We start from the raw sequence: 18,742 nt of genomic DNA, 5'->3' as shown, positions 1-18,742 counted from the left end.
GGGGGGGAACCAGGCGCGGGTCCTCGGGGCGTGAGCCGAGCAAGGCAGGATGCCCGCTGTGCACTGCCCATTACCTCCCTGAGCTACTTTGTAAACATGAAAAAAGATGCCTCAACTGTACGATTGCAGTTGCATGTACTGTAATTACCTACTGTACATTGTAGAAGCTAACTGTTTACCGCGGTACTGCTTGTCTGCTCAGTCGTAGATAGATGCTTCCAGGTGAACAGAGCAGACCTCAACAGTAAATTCTGTTCTTCTCGTGCACCCTGGTGTATAGAGTAATGAAGATCCTGATTGGAAAATATAATCCGTCAGACACTAATTTGATTGAAAGCTGTTTTGGATTTTCCCTGGCAAATATTACATAGGGGCGTTGAATGCATGGTTTGGCGCGGGTGGCTTTGTAGTGCGTGTGATGATGGATGGTCGACATGGAACCAGAAAACACATTACCAGATACCGTAGACGCCCGCCCATTCCATTCAATTCATGGGTGTTCGGTCGGTTCGGCGTAGCCCCTGTCTGGGGCTCTTCGGTTGAACCCCTCAATCGCCGGGCCCACTGAGGTGGCCCTGCAGATTCTGGCAGGCATGCCCGGAACCTGAGACGATCTTAACAGCTTGGCTGACCAATCATATCACCAGGGTACCTGACATGCTCTCCATGACCAGGTTTAAAAGTGGCAAGGGGCTAGGGAAAAGGGGCTTCGAACGCGGGCCCTGTTTTTTTTTTTTTTCTTTGATCCGCCAAATTATTTTATCGGGTTATGGCTTGTGTAAGTGGGTGGTGCCGTGACTACGTGTTTCCGACGACACCTCCTTTTCCATTCGCTGTACAAAAAAATAATGCTGGTCCAGTTAAAGTAAGCAGAACCAGGCAAGAAGTAGCTCTGGCTCTGGTTCATGAATCAGGTCCACGCAAAAATCAACGACCATTTGCACAAAAACCCCCCAACCGCCACCATAGAGGGGGGGTGGGGGTCGTCTAGGCCCCTTGAAATTGATTTCGCAAGTTACGGTACTGCTATGAGGGCTTTCCTTGGCTTGATTTGACTTGACTGCATCTTGCAGACATCTTCTTGCTTCTGCTGGTTCGGCAGGTTTCCTTTGGCGCGCGCCGTTTGTCGGATCATGGACGGAAACCTTAGCTCTGACCCAATCGCAAATGTGATGAGGAATATCTATCCTATAACAAAGTAAGGTACGTACCTAAGGTACCTAGATAAGGTAGGTACCTAGGTACCTACCTTACCTACGTACAGTACCTGCAGTAGGCTTTAGCCCATATTCAACAACCCATAATTACCTGTTGAGCGGGTTGTACTGTAGAAACACACAGAACAGTACAAAAAAATACAGACAAACAAAAGTACTGTAAACAGACAAGCACCTAGCAGCGCAGCTAGGGTAAGCGACCGAGGATTGTGCCTGGAACAATAAATTGACGTCCCAGGATTCCAGCAATGGATTGATGAGACGGGGCCTTGTCGACAAGGGCCCGTTCCTTGGTCCGGAGCATGCTAAGCATATCCACCAGTCCACGGGGCTCGACTATGCAAGGCTCGAGAGGGTGTGGCCCTTTAGCGATTTGGCGAACATCAAAAGGGCCGCGAGGTTCCCCTCGACTGTCGACGGCTTCCTTAGCTCCTGTTCCCTCTTCACCCTCGTCTTCTCTTGTGGTATCTCTCCTTCAAACGGCGTCATTTTCAGGCCCATTTACATTCTTTCGAGATTATATCTCAAACACCGTTCATTTTCTTCAAACTTGTGAACATATTCCTGCACTTCGCCTCAGTCGCCTCCCGCAGCTTTGTTTACTTCTATTCCTATCTACCTTCGATAAGCCGAGCAACTGTGTCTGCCAGCGAAACCCCCCTTTTGCCTACTTTTCCCGTGAAATCGATTTTCACTTCTTTCTTTTTTTCTTCATCTCATCTCATTGCTTTGAACTCGACGTGCGAATTCATTCCTTTGAACGAGAGATCTGCAAGAGCAAACTGGATACAGGGAATCCTTCGACAATAAACACGCTCATATAACATCGACATATCTCGGTGTTCTTCCATTACCGTCATTAACACCAATTAAAACAACAGACCATCCGTCAACATGAAGTCTGTTACTGTCATGGGAGTATTTGCGGCCGTCGCCACCGCATACTCGCACCATCAGCCGAGGCACCCTCACCTCAACTTCCGCAACTTCAAGCGCCAGAACACTACTTCTCCCACCAGTGTCGCCGGTGTTCAGTTGACCACCCTCACGGTCAAGGAGACAGCCGTCCGAACCGTCATCTCCTGCGCTCCCACTATTACCAACTGCCCTGCTGCCAACCAGACTGCTGCCATCTCGGCCCTGCCGCCTGATGCTGTCTCGACCGTTATTGTGACCGACTCTATCATCTCCACCACCGTCGTCTGCCCCGTGACCGAGGCCGAGCAGGTCTCCAAGAGCGTTGCCAGCAAGATGAAGCACAGCGTCACATCTGCCGCCGCCGCCGCCACCTCGGCTGCCGCCACGACCAAGGCTTCATCTGCCGCTCCTGTTGCCACTCCTGCTGTGAGCAAGAACGGTACCGCTCCTGCTACCACCGCCGCTGCCGCTGCTACCCAGTCGTCGGCCGTTCTCCCCGTCTCCGCCTCCGCTACGCGCAACGCTACCCTCCCCTTTGCCAACTCAACCACGCCAGCTGCCACTGCCCCTGGCGCTCAGTTGACCACGCTTACCGTTAAGCAGACTTCGGTCCGCACCGTGATCTCTTGTGCGCCTACCATCACCAACTGCCCGGCTGCCGGCGAGACTGCCGCCATCTCGGCCCTGCCTCCGGGAGCCGTGTCGACCGTCCTTGTCACCGAGGTCGTTACCATCGGCACCACCATCTGCCCCGTGTCTGAGGCTTCCAAGGCTTCCACTTCCCTGGTTGCCGAGGCTTCCAAGGCCAAGACCACCGGTCCTGCTATGACTGCCCCTGCCGGTGCCCAGGTTACCACCATTACCACCGAGCACGTCGTCACCGTCACCTCGATGCGTGTTGTCACCGTTACCCAGGCTGGTGGTCAGGGCGGAGCCGGTGGCGTCATCGTCAGCACCATCCCTGAGGTCGTCACGTCCACTTCCAAGGAGATCCTGACTTCGTCCGTTCTCCCCGTCGCCGGTACCCCTGACAACGGCAATGGTAACCAGGGCGGTGAGATGACCACCACCATGACCAACACCCTGTTTGGTACCCGCACAGTTGTTATTCAGAAGCCCAAGCAGACTGCTCCCGCAGCTGGTGGATCTTCCAGCGGCGGCTCTGGCTCCAGCAACGGTGGCTCTTCCAACAATGGCAACTCGGGCTCCGGCATGGGTGGCGGAAGCCAATGCGAGTGCGTCCCCGTCACTGTCACCGCTGCCGCCGTCACCGTCACTGTGACTGCTCCGGCCGCTGCCGCCACGCCTGTCAACAACGGCGGTATGACCTCGGGAAGCGGCTCTAGCTCCCCTGCACCTGTCAACAACGCCGACCAGGGCTCAAACAAGGGTGGCGCCACGTCTCCTCAGACCTCGGCCGAGGAGGAGTCGTGCGATGCTGATAACTTGGAGGATGATGACGAGGAGGAAGACAAGCCTGCCGCTACCACCACTTCGGTTTCGGTGGCTGCGGCTGCCAGCACTGGTGTCCTGCCCAAGGCCACCGGCGCCTCTCAGAACGGAACGTTCACCACCAAGAGCCCAAAGAAGGCCAAGTCGTCTTCCCACAACTCCCCCATGCTCTTCTAAGCAAGAAAAAACGTCTTGCTTAGATCGTGTAGATGGCTTTTAGAAGTCAGGGGAAGAGTACATATGTTTCTTTGAGTAACGAATTTGGGGTGGCAATATTTTTTTTCAGTGCAAATAGGATTGCTTGGGTTACGATCAAACAAGGTCGGGGTGCAATTTTGGCTTCTTTTTGAGGGATAGCTGACAGAAGAAAGAGGAGCTCCCGGGAGAGCCTTTCGACTCTCCAGGTTCTCTTCTCTTTTTCCTACATGTGTCAGTCATGTCTTCTTTTGTACAATATCAATCAGTCAGACCCTCGAGTCTGATGGTGCGAGATGAGTCGCGAATATAGAGAAAATTTTCCCATGACTGTTCTGGTTGTTCTTTCTCCCCTGCATAGTGAGGTGAGATATATGCATTGCTTTATGAATGTTTATTCGGTCTGATGAAACGTGAGGAATGTAATCAGGAGTGCATTGTGAGTGAGTGCATCTATGCATATTTCTAGGTGGATCGTCGCCCCACATAGCAAACCTTGAATTGCTGCATGTCAATCACCAAAAAAAAAAACTTACTTGCTTTCTTACAAGCCTATCCAGAACTCATTCGGAAAGCATGGGTGGTATTTTGTGTCAATGCCTATGCTCCGTATTCCCCAACGAGAAACCCTGTCAATCCAACTCCTAACATAGCCCGTTTGCCCGTCTCTTGCTCCCCCCACATTTATTTCTTTTCATTCCAAAATACTCAAATGGCCCAAACTGAGCAACTCGCCGGCCAGATGGGCTTCCTGACAGACGCCGCCCATTTGCTGGCCCGCTCAGCCCCAGAAACGTCTGCATACCTACTGTCGCAACGCAACGCCGTGCTTTTGAGTCATGATGTGATACCGTCCGACGCACAAAAGGAGCACGTCTGCGGTGGATGCGGTCACATATTAATCCCTGGACATGGTGATTTCCTAAGAATCGACGCCGAGAGGGCCGTGCTGCAACGCAGGAGCGGCGGTAGACTAAATCCGGGTCAGCAGCAGCAGCAGCAGCAGCAGCAGAAGCAGGGGCTCAAGCAGGGACGTAAGGAGCGCCAGGCGGGCCCGGCCAAAGTTTACACGTGCGGCATGTGCCAAAGATACACCAAGCTCGGGCTCTCAGCGCCGGATCCCATCAGGCGCCGAAGGAAGCGACAGACGGTCGACGTCCAGGGACAGGCGCCTGTGACGACCAAGGTGGGCATGGACAAGACGGCACAGCAAACATCCAGTTTCGCGCCAGGCGTGATGCCCTCTGCCAATGCAAGCAGCAAAAAGCGCGCAAAGAATCGAAAGGCGGGCCTGCAGGCACTGCTGAGCCAGAAACAGAACGAGACGGCGAGCAAGTCAGGCCTTAGTCTTGCGGATTTCCTCAGCAAGTGACGAGGAGCACTGGCAACCGTCGCGGTAAATTATCATGCATGATGGCGCGACCCAAAGGAATCAGATCCGGCACATAGTCGCCCGCTCTATAGCCGAGGTGATATTAGAGTGAGATGCGCCCTCGCTCCTTGGTGTGCTTCATGCTCTGGGTCAACGCCGCTAGGCTGGCCAATTGAATGCTTCGCCAGGCTAGGCACGGGACCTGTTCAGATGGAGTTTTGTGGTTGTCAGCTCCGGCAGGTTTGGAACTATCTATGCCGGGCCAGATGATATTTCAAAGGCCGAAAAAAAAAGCCTAGCTAGACAGCCAAGATACCTGGCCGGCTTCCTACGAATCTCAGGCAGACCGCCTAGCTAGCAAGAGAGCTAAGTGAGGCGGCTGTGTCTGCCTTGGAGGGAGGAATGTATGAGCCTTGGACTGTACCGGTATCACCAGTCGCATTGTTGGATTGGGAAGATTGATTCTCATAAAACTGCAATAACTTGCTTCCGTTGAGGATTGGATTCTGGCAGTGCTGAACAATTGAACAGACCGCCGAGGATGCGCTTTTTGATTGATTCGTCAGTTATTGCTGGGGGCCCATCACATCTACTATCTAGGAATGTTTACGGTAATTACCTAACAGGCCAGGTACCTTAGCAAGCTTGCCTACAGTAGGTACCTACCACCTTATTGTATTCCGTAGCAACAGTATCAAATGAGCAGGCTGCCCCACCTCGCTTTGGTCAACTCGGGTTTTTGTCTGAGCTACTTGTTTGTCGAGTGCTGAGAATTACCTCGTACCTACTACCTACCTACCTAGGTAGGTAAGTCGCTAGGGTCGTCCATGGGTTGACGAATCTCACTCTTCGAGTACGCCATAATTATGTTTTTTTGTTCGAGTCAGTGTTCTCAGTATAAGTACCCTCATTTGGTGATATTTTTAACAATATTTCCGCCCAGCTCGAATTCTTGTCAGCAACAATCAGTGACGTAGCCTCAATCATCTTCCCCGCCACGCAGCGCCACAGCTTAGGCACTGTACCTTGCCTGTACAGAAACTCGGGTCCGTAGCGTTGCGCAAAAAGTTCGCCCACCTTTGGCCTTGCCTTAGGCCAAGCCCACCACCACCCAACCAACGCGCTGCCGCGGCTCTCCCTCTTTAGTCTAATCTTGAGTCGCAACCGTACAGTAGTACCACAATCCCAAAATCCGCCCCTTAAATCCACCCGGCTGATCGACAACTTGTCGTCCCTTTCCCCGCCGCCTGCGCCACCCCTCTCTTTCTTTCTCCCTCATTTTGAAAGATGGCCGGCACATCATCGCCTGGCACCGAAGGCCCGACTGTCGCACCTCCGCATTTACCATCAGGCTGGATCGCTCAGTGGGACGGACAAAGTCGCAAATACTATTTTGTCGAGCTCGCAACGGGCCGCTCGCAGTGGGAAGTTCCGACAAAACCTGCCCTCGTCGGAGGCGGCACACCAAACAACGGCGTCGATCACCCTTACGGCATACCCGGCAGCGAAGGCAAGGGGCGCATCATCACGCACCCCGACGGCAGTCAAACAATACAACACCCCGACGGGCGCATGGAACCGATCCTCCCGCCGGGAATGGGTGGACCTGCTGACGGACAACGCGGAGGACCTGACGGCGCAAGGGGAATGGACGGACCGGCCGGAGATAGGGGCTTGGGGGTATGTCGCTTTTGCCCGCATGGTCCAAGACCGCCTTTCACATTGGTTCAACTGTTGCTAACCGTTGTCGAATGCCAAACAAAAAAAAAATAGAGTTTCGCGCAAAGTGCGCTGAGCTCGCTAGCCGGTGGCAAGAAACAAGGCGGTAGCTCAAACCCTCTCGGGGACCTTGCCAGCTCCCTCTTGGGCGGCAATAAACATAGCTCCGGTGGAGGCGGAGGTGCAGGAGGCAAGATAGTGAGCCAGTTGGCATCCAGTATCTTCTCGTCTGGGAATGACAAACCGTCACAACCGAACAATTATCACGGCGGGCAGACCCAGGGTCAGCAGCACGGCGGTGGCCACTCGGGCGGTCTAGCAGGGCAGGTTATGGGAGGAGTAGCCCAAATGTTTGGTGGCTCCTCAAGCGGCTCGGTATGTAAACCCGAAACCTGTGAATTTGAAAAGGATTACGGAGACTGATTTAGCTTTTGCTGTCTTTTTCAGGGCAACAACTTTGGCTACTCAAACCCTGGTCACAGCGGCCCTTACAACGGCCCGGAACCCCCAATTTCATACATGCCCCCCTCAAAGCCCGGTAGCGGGCCCCTCTCACCTACCACTCAGTCACAAAACAGCCATGCCCCCTCATATGGTGGTGGTGCCCCTACGCAACACCAGTACGGAAGCCAACCACAACAGCAGCACCAATCACAGCAACATCACCAGCCGCAGCATCACCAGTCGCAACAACCGCCGCACTACCCCCCTCCTCCAAACCAGTCATATGGACAGCAGTCATATGGTGGCAACCCACGCTATTGAGCACAAGCAGCGCGTAATCGCGGTAATTGTAACTCTAAGCAGTATGCGCCCATCATATATTTCGATGTGAGAGTTGCTAAGGAAGGCTGAGAAGGAGGGGTTTTCTGTTTTAACTCGAACCTTCATTTGCAACGTTTCTTTCCTTACTCATTCTTTAAAGCTTCTCTGCCGGAAAGACAAAGTTCGGACATACCACGAAACATCTATCTACAAGATTTTTGCCGTTGCTAGGTGGTCATTTGCGGCTTGAAGATGCCCGGAGTTTTGCTATCAGCTCCAGAATACGGTTTCTTTTGCTCCTTTTGCTGTCGCTGATATTCGGCTCGAAAATGACCTTCAGATTCTAGACTCCTTCGATCTCGCCCAGGCCCCGTGAGTTGCCTTGCTTATCCTCCCCGCTACGTACATTGCCAGCCAGTAGGCACCCATCGGGCGAGTGCATGAAGAGATCCGATTTCATAAGGCGGCAAAAAGATGTTTCCAAAATCCATCATCAAGACGCGCGATTCATTATTTTCCATAACCGGCTGTACAGCTGCATCTGGATTCAAATACACAACATATGAATCTGGCAGTGATTCTGGTAAGTGGGGTGGTGTGAATTATATATGCCAAATATTTCTCATGCAGGCATATACAGGTATACCAGTGGGCAAGGAAACAGGTGCGCTGATAACCAAGCCTTGTTTACGAGAGATGCATTTTGCTTATACTCTACCAAGTAACATTAGATTTAGTTGGCGTACCCGATAAGAATAAATGAATGATCTGCAGGTGATGATTTTTTTCTTTTTTTTTTTCTTTTTTTTTGTTTCCCTTCTTAGTTGGCATCATTGCTGCTTCTTTTCGGAAGTAGCCTTGTCGGAAGCGAATTCTCGAAATCCTGCCGCCATCCTGCGAGCAAATAACCAAAAGACGGTGGCTACAACAAGTATATAGAGAACCGTCGGTATGAGGGAACGTGGCAGAACGTTGAAGACGTACGGATCCAAGATGATGTCAACGTGCACTGGCTCGACCTTCTCCATGAGATTCGCATGGTCGGTGAAGTAGTCGGCGGCGGCCAGTATTTCGAGCAACAGCATTGAGGCTTCGTGCTCTCCCCGCCGGTCGATAGCTTTACGACCTGACTGCCCAGATTCCTCTCCCTCTTGGGTTGATTTCTTCTCCAGCCTAGCAGTTGAATACTCTGATAGTGAGGAGATCAGCTCAGGAGTGTCCCAAACCACTGGAACATCATGAGTCTTGAGAGTGAAGGATATTGGTTGCTAAAATGTTGGTTTTTATTTTTTTATTCAATATTGAAATTCATTTGTAGAATACAAAACAGGGAAATTATACGCACAGTTGCCGCCCAACACACGCGAACCTCGTAACGCTGCCCGGGCTTCAAGTTGTCGAGCAAAAGCCATGTCGTCTTTCCCTTACGAAGACCTTGTTCGTCCTTTCCAGGGAATTCTGCCTCTAGATAAGTCCGGATCGAGCGAGTATTGGCGCTGTCTGGACTCAACACATCGAGACCAAGATCTGCAATGGTCGGGCTCTGATGGGGAACGTTGATGGTATCGGGGCCAAGGAATATTATCTTTTCGACATTGGCAGCGACGGGGGGTGCAAATGCACACATGCTCAACAGCACCCCGATGAGGCCAAAATAATTAAGCATTGTGGACGGTGAGCATTGGATAATCGTCTTTTAGTCGGGGTTTCTACCAGCTATAATAAGCAGTGAAACCCTAGCGATCAAGCTGACAGGGTATGACTTGGTTGACTGGATACAAGTAAATATGATTACGATGTATCGATGAATGAATGAATGAATGAATGAATGACCGTTTTGAGCAAACAGCTTTATCTGTGGCTGAAAGCAACATCAGCAGCTACACGCCTCGACGCCACCACCCGAGCCTTATCAGCCACAAAAGCCTCTGTGGTCATAATTGTTCCCCACAATAGGTACGCCGATCCACCCCCAGACAATCACATGTCTGACTCTCAGTGAGCATTTGGAATCCCCCGGGTTCCGCGAAAGCGTGGGGCCCCCGGCGGACCAAGAAAGCGCGACCAGTTGTGAATGACCATGACCATACATTTGGGCCGAGGGAATTGAACGTGCGTAAACACAACGGCTTTTGTTTGTACCTACCTTACTTACCTTACCTACCTAGGTAGGTACCTTAATTTCTGGAGCTCCATTGCCTGCCTACGTTACTTAACTGACTCCATGTGGCCCAGTGATATACACCGCGTGCCGTCAGCAAAATTAAAACACGAAAGCACTTCCTCCTGCCTTTGGACTTGGTTCCAAATCGGATGAATCGCAATCTGTATACACTACAGTAGTTGCCGCTATGGTCCTTACTAACTGCTAGACTACCTAGTTGGCTCACCTTACCCCAGACGACCGGGACAAGGCGACTCTCGGCTCAAAGTCTCCTTTTACATTTGTCTATCGCCATCCCGTCTACCTTTGTCTCATTGTTTGCCGCCCAATCTCGAACAAAAACGACGCCGGCTGATGATCCGAACGTCCCCGCCGATCTTGACTCGCCCACACAGATCACAATTGCACTTGCAATCGCTCGCACGCTAGACCTAGACCTCCCTTCCCCCACGTACTCAGACGACAGCGGATCCGGTCGGAAAGTTCACAATGGCAGCGCAGTCCAAGCCCATGCGGCCTGGACCGGCGGCAGCCTCGGCGCTGACGACGGCCCGCGCCGTTGTTGCTCAGCTCACCCAACACTACCTCGCCCACCGCACGCAGGTCTCCCGCGCCGTATACCTCACCCTGATAGTCGCCCTCATACACCGCGTCCGCGCCGCCGTCGCCGAGCAAAAGGCGGCCTCGCAGCGCGAACGGGCCGCGCGGGCCGAGCAGGGTGGTACGTCCAAGGCGCTGGGCGCAGAAGGCGGCGCCGACGAGGACGACGACGATGCCGCGGTGGCCAGTTCTAGCGGCGGCTCCAAGGGCAAGAAGAAGCGGAAGAAGGTGGAGCTGAACCGCGAGTTCTTCCGCTCCCTGCTCAAGCTGGTCCGGATATGTGTTCCCGGGTGGAGGAGCAAGGAGACGAGGTTGCTCATCAGCCACAGCTTCTTCCTGGTGGTGCGCACATTGATCAGTCTCAAGGTTGCCGCCATGGATGGTGCCATCGTGAAGAGTCTCGTCAAGGGCAACGGCAAGGAGTTCCTCAAGCGCATTGTCTGGTGGATGCTGATTGCTGTCCCAGCAACCTTTACTAATTCCATGGTTCGTATTATGGTCTCGCTCGATCTTTTTCTGGCTTCGCTCAATGCTAACCGCACGGGCTGATTGCTCCGTATTCAGCTGTCTTACCACCAAGCGGAGCTGTCGCTGAAGTACCGCACAAGGTTAACGCAACATATACATGACAAATATCTTTCAAAACTCACATTCTACGGCATCTCGGCCCTGGACGACAGGATAAAGAACCCAGACCAGCTGATTGCTGTAGATGTCGCCAAATTCTCAAACAGCTTAGCGGAAGTGTACAGCAACCTGGCCAAGCCATTGCTGGATATGGTAAGTAACCGTGCCGATAAGAAAGTGTTGATGGGCAACTGTGGCAAGAGAGCGGGACTGACTCCCACTTGCAGACTATTTACACACACTCTTTGTCAAAAAGCGTCGGAGGCGAGGGTGTAGTTTTCATGTCATTACTTGTGCAACTCTCAGCCAACGTTATGCGAGCATTGACACCACCATTCGGTAAATATGTTGCGGACGAGGCCAGGTTAGAAGGTGAATTCCGCTTTCAACATTCTCGTCTCATAGATCATGCCGAGGAGGTGGCACTTTACCACGGCCACGAGGCTGAGAAGAACACCCTCGACAAGGGTTACTTTACGCTCATCAAGCACGTCAACTATATTCTCCGCCGCCGCTTCTACCACGGATTCATGGAGGACTTTGTCATCAAGTACTTTTGGGGCGCCCTCGGTCTACTACTCTGCTCAGTCCCGGTGTTCGTCAAGCTTCCGGGACATATCTCCATGAACATGGGCGACAGGACCGAAAGCTTCGTAACAAACAGGCGCATGCTTCTGTCCGCCTCCGATGCGTTTGGGCGTATCATGTTTTCATACCGTGAGATCATGGAGTTGGCTGGTTATACTTCACGTGTAGCCTCCTTGCTCGATGTCATGGATGACATCCAGGCCGGCCGTTTCGAGAAGAAACTGGTATCTGCCACAGGTATCGAAGATAACGCCGCTGTGCTCAAGGGTCGTGGTAAGGTCGTGGAGAGTGAGGACATTGAGTTCATTGATGTGTAAGTACATGACTGCCGGCCTGCTAACCCAACTGATATCCGTCCACGTGACTGACAACATCTCGTTCTCGATAGGCCAATCATCTCCCCCAACGGTGACGTGCTCGTCAAGGCCCTCTCCTTTTCGCTCAAGCAAGGTGACCACCTGCTCGTTGTCGGTCCCAATGGGTGTGGAAAGTCATCCCTCTTCCGTATCCTGGGCGGTCTCTGGCCTGTCTACGGTGGCACCGTGTACAAGCCACCGTTCACTTCAATTTTCTACATCCCGCAGAGACCCTATCTTTCCCGCGGTTCGTTGAGGCAACAGATCACATACCCAGACGGTCTGCGCACAGTGAGGGCGAAGGGAGTCTCGGACGCAGATCTACTTGAGGTCCTCAAGATCCTTAACCTTGAGCACCTTGTCGACCTGTACCCCGAGGGTTGGGACGCCGAGGCCGAGTGGCGCGACGTGCTCAGTGGCGGCTTGCAGCAGCGCGTGGCCATGGCGCGCCTCTTCTACCACCGGCCGCGGTACGCCATCTTGGACGAGTGCACATCGAGCGTCACGCTCGAGACGGAAAAGGTCATGTACGATAACGCCAAGGCCCTGGGCGTCACTCTCATGACGGTCAGTCACCGGAGGAGTCTGTGGAAGTACCACAGCCGCATTCTGCAGTTTGACGGCCAGGGCAACTACATCTTCACCAAGCTGGACGCAGAGACGAGGCTGAAGCTGGAGGACGAGAGGGACGACTTGGAGGCCAAGCTTAGGCAGGTGCCTGAGATCGAAAGGAGAATTGCCGAGTTGACTGCTGCTTGAAAGCTTATGATTTAGTTGTCGGCTAGGCTAGTTTCTTGTGTCCTTTTTTTCGTCAGTCAACTCGGCGTGGCAAAAGGGGTTGTGTTAACGTGATGAGCGTTTATGCGGGGTTGTTTTGGACATGTATACCGTGATGGATAGCAGGTGTAAATCAATATTTTTTATTTTACCTTTCTAAAGTTGTGCTGTTGGCCTATATGCTATGCATTGGCTGCTAATTTTAGTCCGAGTTTGAACATTGGGGAGGCAAATTTGGCCTCACATAATACGTACGTATCAGTTTTATTTCCATTGCGTTGAGGTAGTCATTCAAGACCATAACTGACACAAAGTAAAAGTCTTTCCACTGGTTGTGAGGAAAGTACCTGACTGATATTTTGACCCTAATATAAAACAAATACATTTACTCTTTACATTGCCTTTAGTTAACAAAGTGGTATCTCTTTCCAACTCTATTCTAAAAAATAAAAAGGAAAACATGCTCCGTAAATTGCTTATATATTGCTAAAGCGAGTACAACTCATGTGCCAGGCAGGTAATGAAATGGGTATGTCCTGCGGTTCCAGTAGTTAGCCACGGGCATCACAAGCCGCGTCTCTTTATCTTCAGCCCTTGGTGGTGGTTCATTAAAATCTCCCATGTAGTATTGCGCCAGCTTCTCGATCGGTACCCTGCGCCATGTTCCGTATGCATCCAACAGCAGGTTGTCGGCATTCGGTGGAAGTGACCTGGCCATGGTCGCCTTGACCTTGTACGAGAGGCGTAGGCTTGCTTGTATGGCAATTTTGGCCTCGACTTGTAGACGTTTGACATCCTGCCGAGACCATCTACCGCGGCGCAGGGCCGCCTTGTAAAAGGGGGCGTTGATCTTTCTATGCTCTTGGGCGGCAGCCACCCATTCCGCGTTGTGATGTTTGTGGGCCAGCTTGACGCACGAGTCGACACTGACAGACGGCATAGAAAGATACATGGCGTCTTTCAACTCGGATGGAACGAATGGCATTTGGCTAAACGTCTGAATACACCCTGCCACATTCTCGATGACTAGATCGACTTGCTCGGCCAGGATATGGAGCCGCGACATGGCCCGCCACCTCTCCCCTATCTTTTGCATTTGTTGGTGTTTATGGAAAGCCATGCCCATGGGAGGGGCTTCCAGTGTGGGTGGGAAGCGCTGACGCCACCATGCTTGAATCTTGGGCGCCAAGGAAGAGCCTGGTTTTTTTCGAGTCTCATCGATTCGTTGCTTTGCCCGGTTGATTCTTGATCTGATCTCCTCCAAGTCGCCATCCACCTGGTTCAAATACTGAGAAATTTCTTTAATCCGCAGCGCCATTACGATGGTCGACAGGCCCGGCAAGAACTGATATACATCGTTTGGATGACGGGGACGCTCGGTGGTCAACAGCCGTGCTGTGTTGACATATACATCACGACGATGCTGAAGTGCGACCCCTTCCTCGAAGTCAACCGGAGACTTGGCCCAGTTATGCTTATCTGTCCCCATGACCATGGACAAGCGGACTGCATATAGTTCCAACACACGCCGGAGCTGCGTGACGAGAAGAGCAGGACACACCGAGTCGTCATCCTCCAAGAGGAGTGAAATCAAATCCCCTGCGTTGGCACATAGACCACGGACCAGCAGGCTTGCCGCATCATGGTCCAATCTGCTCCCTATCAGGGCGAGAAGATCAATGAAGGTGGTTGTCTGAATAGCGTGCCCTCGCTTCAGGCTCATGCTGAGTATTTGCGCAGCGTGTTGGGCTTGGCCAAAGTAGATGAGACCTTTCAGGAGCGCCTCCATTTCACTTGCGTCCAGCCAGCTGCGAGTGACCAACCATTCCCCACGCAATGCCACATTTTCTCTCTCGGCCCATGAAAGAAACGTCTCACCGTCGTCCTCGGTCGTGGACAATCGCACACGTCGGATCCCAACGCCCATCGAGTCAAGGCCTATCATGCGACGAACCCAGTGATAAAATCCGAGGATGTCATTGCTGGCATAGTAGTGGTGTAAAATTATAACAACGGTTGCCTTTGTGGGCATCATCTTGCTACGCAAAAAGCTGTCCATGACGATACGAGCAAGACGATGCTCACCCACCATTGTGAAACCTAGTATGAGTGTGTTGAAAGTGTGGACCTCGGGCTCATAGACTTGGGTCAGGAGGTTGAAGCAGATCTTGTACAGCATTGCCGTTGTCAAGCCCGAGTCTTCGTCCTTTTTGCGGGATGCTCTACCATGTGCTTTTTCCTCGATAATGGCCTGCTCCCATCGTGCGAAGACCATTCTAGCATGGTCATTGATCTTCTTGATTCCCTCAGCAGCTGCAATGGGGTCGATTCTGGTACTTTGGTACTTGGGGTAGCCTTCTTGCCTGAGCATTTCAAGAGCAGTCCAAGGCCCATCAAGACTCTCTATTGCACGGCGAATCGGGTCTAGTTTTCCGCGAAACCTCTCAGTCACAGCCTGCTTCATTAAGGCATCAACAAGCGCATTAATCCTCTGACGGTTCTGGTTCACGTGCATGTCCTTCCTGGGACCGCGATAAGGACCGTGATGAAGCAGCTCCTCCTGGATGTTGTCGGCGTCTAGTTGCTGTATGTCGGTCTCGTGTATTGGCAAACCCTTGGGGTCGTAGACAAAATCCTCAGCCTTTTCAGGCCTGATGTCTGAATCACTCGAAAGTTTGCCATTCTCTCGAACGGACTTCACATGGTTTTCCTCCTCATTATGTTGAGCCTCAATTACTTGACCAAGCTCAACTGCAGAAGAGACCAACCTTTTGGTCCTAAAATAAACAGCATGGAGAGAGTCCAAGTGCATCTCCCGGTGCTGTAGAGTACGCTCGCTGTTTTTCAAGAGTGCCTGGGGGACGCAGATCGCCTCGATAGCCCTGGCCACACCTTCGTTATCGTCGTCCATGGACCACTGTCCCTCCGGTTCTTGTCCGGGCTCAGTCACACATGGCACGCTAGATGTAACACGGTTGAGACGTCGGTCCAGCCAAGCTCTGCTAGAGCCACCAGCTCTCAGGTCGCCTGCTGCAGTGCGTGTGACGGTTGTTCCCTTTCTAGCATGGCTCATGATCTCGTCCGTAGTCTCGTCGGTTCGATCGTTCGTCTCGATTACGTCGACAAAGTCCCTTTCGCTGACTGTTCTGCCGCCATATGACCTTTCGTGGCCGCGCAGTGGTTGTTGAGATGTCGTCAATGGCGTGACTATGGGACGCCATGATGGCGAGGCCAGGCATGCTCGGCAATGGCCATTGGCGTTTGCCTGAGCAGTCCGGGACAGGCGTAGAAGCATTTTCGACGCATTTCGACACGTTTTTTTGGTCTCGTGGCGCCAATTACACGAACAGGTGAACAGCCTGATGTTTGAACGTTGGCCTGCGATTTTTGTATGAGGTCAAGCTCAAGCTCGGGCTCGAGGCCAATTCAATCGAGATAAGATAGGCGCAAAAAAATAACAAATTCGGTTTGACGTTGGGGGACCCACTGGGATAAATTCACCCCCCGCATTACCGCGCGCAAATCGGCAGCATCGGGCGATCAACGACGTGCTAAGCGGGCAAAAAGGCAATTATGGTTAGTGGGGTAGCTTTCGGCATCATTTGGAAGGAAGCATTGCAGTTGTAGAATCACTTGAGGTTCTCGTCGCCCTGTACTCTCTAAACCATCTTCTCTCGCATCGCGTAAGACGGTCTGATTGCTAAAGTAATACATCATACGCGGTCGGAAAATCACGTTTGACCACAAACATTTATCGCGTTTGACAGACCAAGCTTTGCTGTAAACATGTTCTCACTGACTCTCACTGCTGAGCTTGGCGGGTGAGTTGGGGCGCGATCTTCTCTTACCCTCTCCCCCTGCACTTGGAATAAGAAACGCAAACTGACAATGCCGGACCATCAGGGTCACGAACCTGCGCCCTGATGATACCGAGGCAAGCCCATTCTGGTATACTTTCAAGGTCCAGTGCACTTCGTGTCGAGAGACCCATGCAAATTGGGTTGGAGTTAGCCGCTTTGTAAGAAGCCGAATTCTTTTTTTCTTAATAAAGAAATCAGCACAGGATCATGAAAACATCGAACCCGGCGTAGCTAACCATTTTACGTTTCTAAAGGAGACAAACGAGATGAGTGGTAGCAGAGGAGAGGCCAACTTTGTTTGGAAGTGCAAAAACTGCAAGGTACCGTATTAGAAATCATCCATAGACAGACACCTCGAGTAGCCAAAGACCCCTTTTGAAAACTGACGGCTGACGATTTTACTATGACCAAATTATTTAGCGAGAGTCTTCGGCATCAATCAAAGCAGCACCAACTGCATATGAGGCTTCGGAGCCGGCAAAGAGTCAAAAGATTATCGAGTTCGACTGTCGTGGGCTCGAGTTTGTCGAGTTCAAGCCAGAGGTACGAGCCCTTGACCGATTTGCTTTTCACAGTCGTCGGAAACCCAAAGTATACTAATCGTAACTGTAAACTAGGGCAACTGGCTGGCTGAGGGTGTCGAGTCAGGAACCAAGTTCACGGAAATTGACCTCGACGAGGGTGAGTGGTTTGAGTACGATGAAAAGGCTGGGGATGAAGTCAGCATAAAAGATCTTAAATGGGAAATCCGCCGTGCATAGCGGGATTGATGTCGAGTCTGTAGTCGAGGTCGAAATCCAATGGAACACATTCAACAGTAGGCCTATCTAAAGATTACCGGAAGAGTGGTCTGCTATTTTTATGAGGACTAGATGGACGGTAAGAAAGTCACCATGACTGCAAGGCTAAAGCTACTTGCTTACACACTTGGCCTGTTCTCGAAACCCATCTAATTAGCCGAGTCAAAACAAGGTATCGATCAAGTTAGATTATAGCTACAGAAGCTTCAATGAACCTGTGTCAGCCCTGCTGTTTAAAAACATGTCCCCGGAAGCTAGGGACAAAGAGATTGGCTTGCGCCCCCCCTCTAGCACCAACTTTCCTGCCGTACTTTAGACATGAATTCCGCAAAAGGGCAATTCATTCAACGAAGAGCCAGGTTCGAGTCCATGGAGATAGGTCACAAGGGTACTTCTGCCCCTGACTGAGACCTCACGAGAGCAATGTCGGAAAGCAGCGGCTTGCATCTGACCGACTACTGCAGAAGCACAAAGTTCGAGTTCTAGACCTGGGAACCCCTGGCATGGAGTCACTGCGTACGGGGTTGTCGTGTCATAAAACGTGGTGATATTAGGACCCCTAATTTTGCACGTCACCAGACTCGCATGAAGCGACAAGAGGGCTCGTCACACGACCAAACAACCACTTTGGTGGAACAATCTCAGTAACCTTGCTCGTTTGTGCTCGCAATGTGGGCAGCGGTGTGCCAAGAAAGTCAAGATGGGAACGGGATACCCGTGCCGAAGTTGAATTGGTGGGGAAGCGGTGTACGGTAAGAGCGAACGAACAATTGAATTGAATTTGGGATTGAACTTCGCTTTGTTTGGCCAGGCCAGACCAGCCCTACTACTATACTGCAAGTACCTAGGAAGTACGTCGTTAAAACACACCTAATAGGGACCTTACCTACCTAAGGTAGGTACCTAACTTATTCTTCGTGTACAGTAGCATGAAACTTAGTACTTCGTAACTTGCTAGCCCAGTCAAGTAAGCCCAAAATTACTTACTGTACAGTACCCCAAGTACCGTATGGTCATGTGCACAGTGCACGGTCCAAAAACTACTGGGCTTCTCAGGTAGATTTCAGGCTTGGTTGATGCATGTGGCCCAGAAACCTATTTCTGCCTGTCGGTACCCGCTGTTGTTCGAAAGGTAAGAATAAGACGCCTTGGCAAACTTGGCAAAGCGGTTTCGTATTCCTTCTCTATATATATTGTATCCCATTGGCTTCGGGCAACCAGCAGGAAGAAAAAGATCGAGCATGCGGTTCATCTGGTTGCTCTGATTGACGCAATAACAAAAAGATAAGTCGTAGGCAGAAAAGGCTAGCGCGGCAAAAGTTCAGGGAAGCA

General features: G+C 51.8%; 8 protein-coding genes across 8 annotated transcripts; 5 read left to right on the top strand and 3 right to left on the bottom strand.

The window, feature by feature from the left end:
* Nucleotides 1–1,553: 1,553 nt before the first annotated feature.
* PgNI_05775 (uncharacterized protein) lies at nucleotides 1,554–1,706 on the bottom strand (the record flags this gene model as incomplete). The annotated part of the gene is made up of 1 exon (XM_031125806.1): nucleotides 1,554–1,706. One exon carries the CDS (start codon nucleotides 1,704–1,706, stop codon nucleotides 1,554–1,556), a length of 153 nt encoding a protein of 50 aa, XP_030981982.1.
* Nucleotides 1,707–2,111: 405 nt separating this feature from the next.
* Nucleotides 2,112–3,764, top strand: PgNI_05774 (uncharacterized protein; the record flags this gene model as incomplete). Its single annotated transcript, XM_031125805.1, has 1 exon — nucleotides 2,112–3,764. One exon carries the CDS (start codon nucleotides 2,112–2,114, stop codon nucleotides 3,762–3,764), a length of 1,653 nt encoding a protein of 550 aa, XP_030981948.1.
* Nucleotides 3,765–4,494: 730 nt separating this feature from the next.
* On the top strand, nucleotides 4,495–5,154 carry PgNI_05773 (uncharacterized protein; the record flags this gene model as incomplete). The annotated part of the gene is made up of 1 exon (XM_031125804.1): nucleotides 4,495–5,154. One exon carries the CDS (start codon nucleotides 4,495–4,497, stop codon nucleotides 5,152–5,154), a length of 660 nt encoding a protein of 219 aa, XP_030982107.1.
* An 831-nt stretch (nucleotides 5,155–5,985) lies between these two features.
* PgNI_05772 (uncharacterized protein) lies at nucleotides 5,986–8,461 on the top strand. The gene is made up of 3 exons (XM_031125803.1): nucleotides 5,986–6,834; nucleotides 6,928–7,248; nucleotides 7,321–8,461. Exons 1-3 carry the CDS (start codon nucleotides 6,442–6,444, stop codon nucleotides 7,636–7,638), a joined length of 1,032 nt encoding a protein of 343 aa, XP_030982106.1. The 5' UTR covers nucleotides 5,986–6,441; the 3' UTR covers nucleotides 7,639–8,461.
* PgNI_05771 (uncharacterized protein) lies at nucleotides 8,375–9,426 on the bottom strand. The gene is made up of 2 exons (XM_031125802.1): nucleotides 8,984–9,426; nucleotides 8,375–8,906 (listed from the first exon to the last, which is right to left on the bottom strand). The coding sequence occupies exons 1-2, from the start codon at nucleotides 9,302–9,304 to the stop codon at nucleotides 8,469–8,471; spliced, it is 759 nt and encodes a 252-aa protein (XP_030982109.1). The 5' UTR covers nucleotides 9,305–9,426; the 3' UTR covers nucleotides 8,375–8,468.
* A 276-nt stretch (nucleotides 9,427–9,702) lies between these two features.
* PgNI_05770 (uncharacterized protein) lies at nucleotides 9,703–12,961 on the top strand. Its single transcript, XM_031125801.1, has 5 exons — nucleotides 9,703–9,806; nucleotides 9,874–10,888; nucleotides 10,967–11,182; nucleotides 11,257–11,930; nucleotides 12,006–12,961. The coding sequence occupies exons 2-5, from the start codon at nucleotides 10,292–10,294 to the stop codon at nucleotides 12,730–12,732; spliced, it is 2,214 nt and encodes a 737-aa protein (XP_030982108.1). The 5' UTR covers nucleotides 9,703–9,806; nucleotides 9,874–10,291; the 3' UTR covers nucleotides 12,733–12,961.
* Nucleotides 12,962–13,252: 291 nt separating this feature from the next.
* Nucleotides 13,253–16,045, bottom strand: PgNI_05769 (uncharacterized protein; the record flags this gene model as incomplete). Its single annotated transcript, XM_031125800.1, has 1 exon — nucleotides 13,253–16,045. The coding sequence occupies one exon, from the start codon at nucleotides 16,043–16,045 to the stop codon at nucleotides 13,253–13,255; it is 2,793 nt and encodes a 930-aa protein (XP_030982941.1).
* Nucleotides 16,046–16,287: 242 nt separating this feature from the next.
* On the top strand, nucleotides 16,288–17,925 carry PgNI_05768 (uncharacterized protein). Its single transcript, XM_031125799.1, has 6 exons — nucleotides 16,288–16,571; nucleotides 16,654–16,768; nucleotides 16,865–16,930; nucleotides 17,031–17,153; nucleotides 17,228–17,614; nucleotides 17,722–17,925. The coding sequence occupies exons 1-5, from the start codon at nucleotides 16,537–16,539 to the stop codon at nucleotides 17,369–17,371; spliced, it is 483 nt and encodes a 160-aa protein (XP_030982942.1). The 5' UTR covers nucleotides 16,288–16,536; the 3' UTR covers nucleotides 17,372–17,614; nucleotides 17,722–17,925.
* The last annotated feature ends 817 nt before the right edge of the window (nucleotides 17,926–18,742 follow it).

Source organism: Pyricularia grisea, chromosome I (genome assembly GCF_004355905.1).
Source record: "Pyricularia grisea strain NI907 chromosome I, whole genome shotgun sequence".
Taxonomy (NCBI): domain Eukaryota; kingdom Fungi; phylum Ascomycota; class Sordariomycetes; order Magnaporthales; family Pyriculariaceae; genus Pyricularia; species Pyricularia grisea.
The sequence above is the reverse complement of the archived record's forward strand: the minus strand, read 5'-3'. Positions and strand labels throughout refer to the sequence as shown.

Excerpts from the sequence above, each read along its gene's own strand:
- PgNI_05772 (XM_031125803.1), top strand. The coding sequence starts at position 6,442 with ATGGCCGGCACATCATCGCCTGGCACCGAAGGCCCGACTGTCGCACCT. Across the intron at positions 6,835-6,927 it reads CCGGAGATAGGGGCTTGGGG|AGTTTCGCGCAAAGTGCGCT; the intron begins GTATGTCGCTTT and ends AAAAAAAAATAG. Across the intron at positions 7,249-7,320 it reads GTGGCTCCTCAAGCGGCTCG|GGCAACAACTTTGGCTACTC; the intron begins GTATGTAAACCC and ends TGTCTTTTTCAG.
- PgNI_05771 (XM_031125802.1), bottom strand. The coding sequence starts at position 9,304 with ATGCTTAATTATTTTGGCCTCATCGGGGTGCTGTTGAGCATGTGTGCA. Across the intron at positions 8,907-8,983 it reads GCGTGTGTTGGGCGGCAACT|CAACCAATATCCTTCACTCT; the intron begins GTGCGTATAATT and ends CCAACATTTTAG.
- PgNI_05770 (XM_031125801.1), top strand. The coding sequence starts at position 10,292 with ATGGCAGCGCAGTCCAAGCCCATGCGGCCTGGACCGGCGGCAGCCTCG. Across the intron at positions 10,889-10,966 it reads CAACCTTTACTAATTCCATG|CTGTCTTACCACCAAGCGGA; the intron begins GTTCGTATTATG and ends CTCCGTATTCAG. Across the intron at positions 11,183-11,256 it reads CCAAGCCATTGCTGGATATG|ACTATTTACACACACTCTTT; the intron begins GTAAGTAACCGT and ends TCCCACTTGCAG.
- PgNI_05768 (XM_031125799.1), top strand. The coding sequence starts at position 16,537 with ATGTTCTCACTGACTCTCACTGCTGAGCTTGGCGG. Across the intron at positions 16,572-16,653 it reads CTCACTGCTGAGCTTGGCGG|GGTCACGAACCTGCGCCCTG; the intron begins GTGAGTTGGGGC and ends CCGGACCATCAG. Across the intron at positions 16,769-16,864 it reads GGGTTGGAGTTAGCCGCTTT|GAGACAAACGAGATGAGTGG; the intron begins GTAAGAAGCCGA and ends ACGTTTCTAAAG.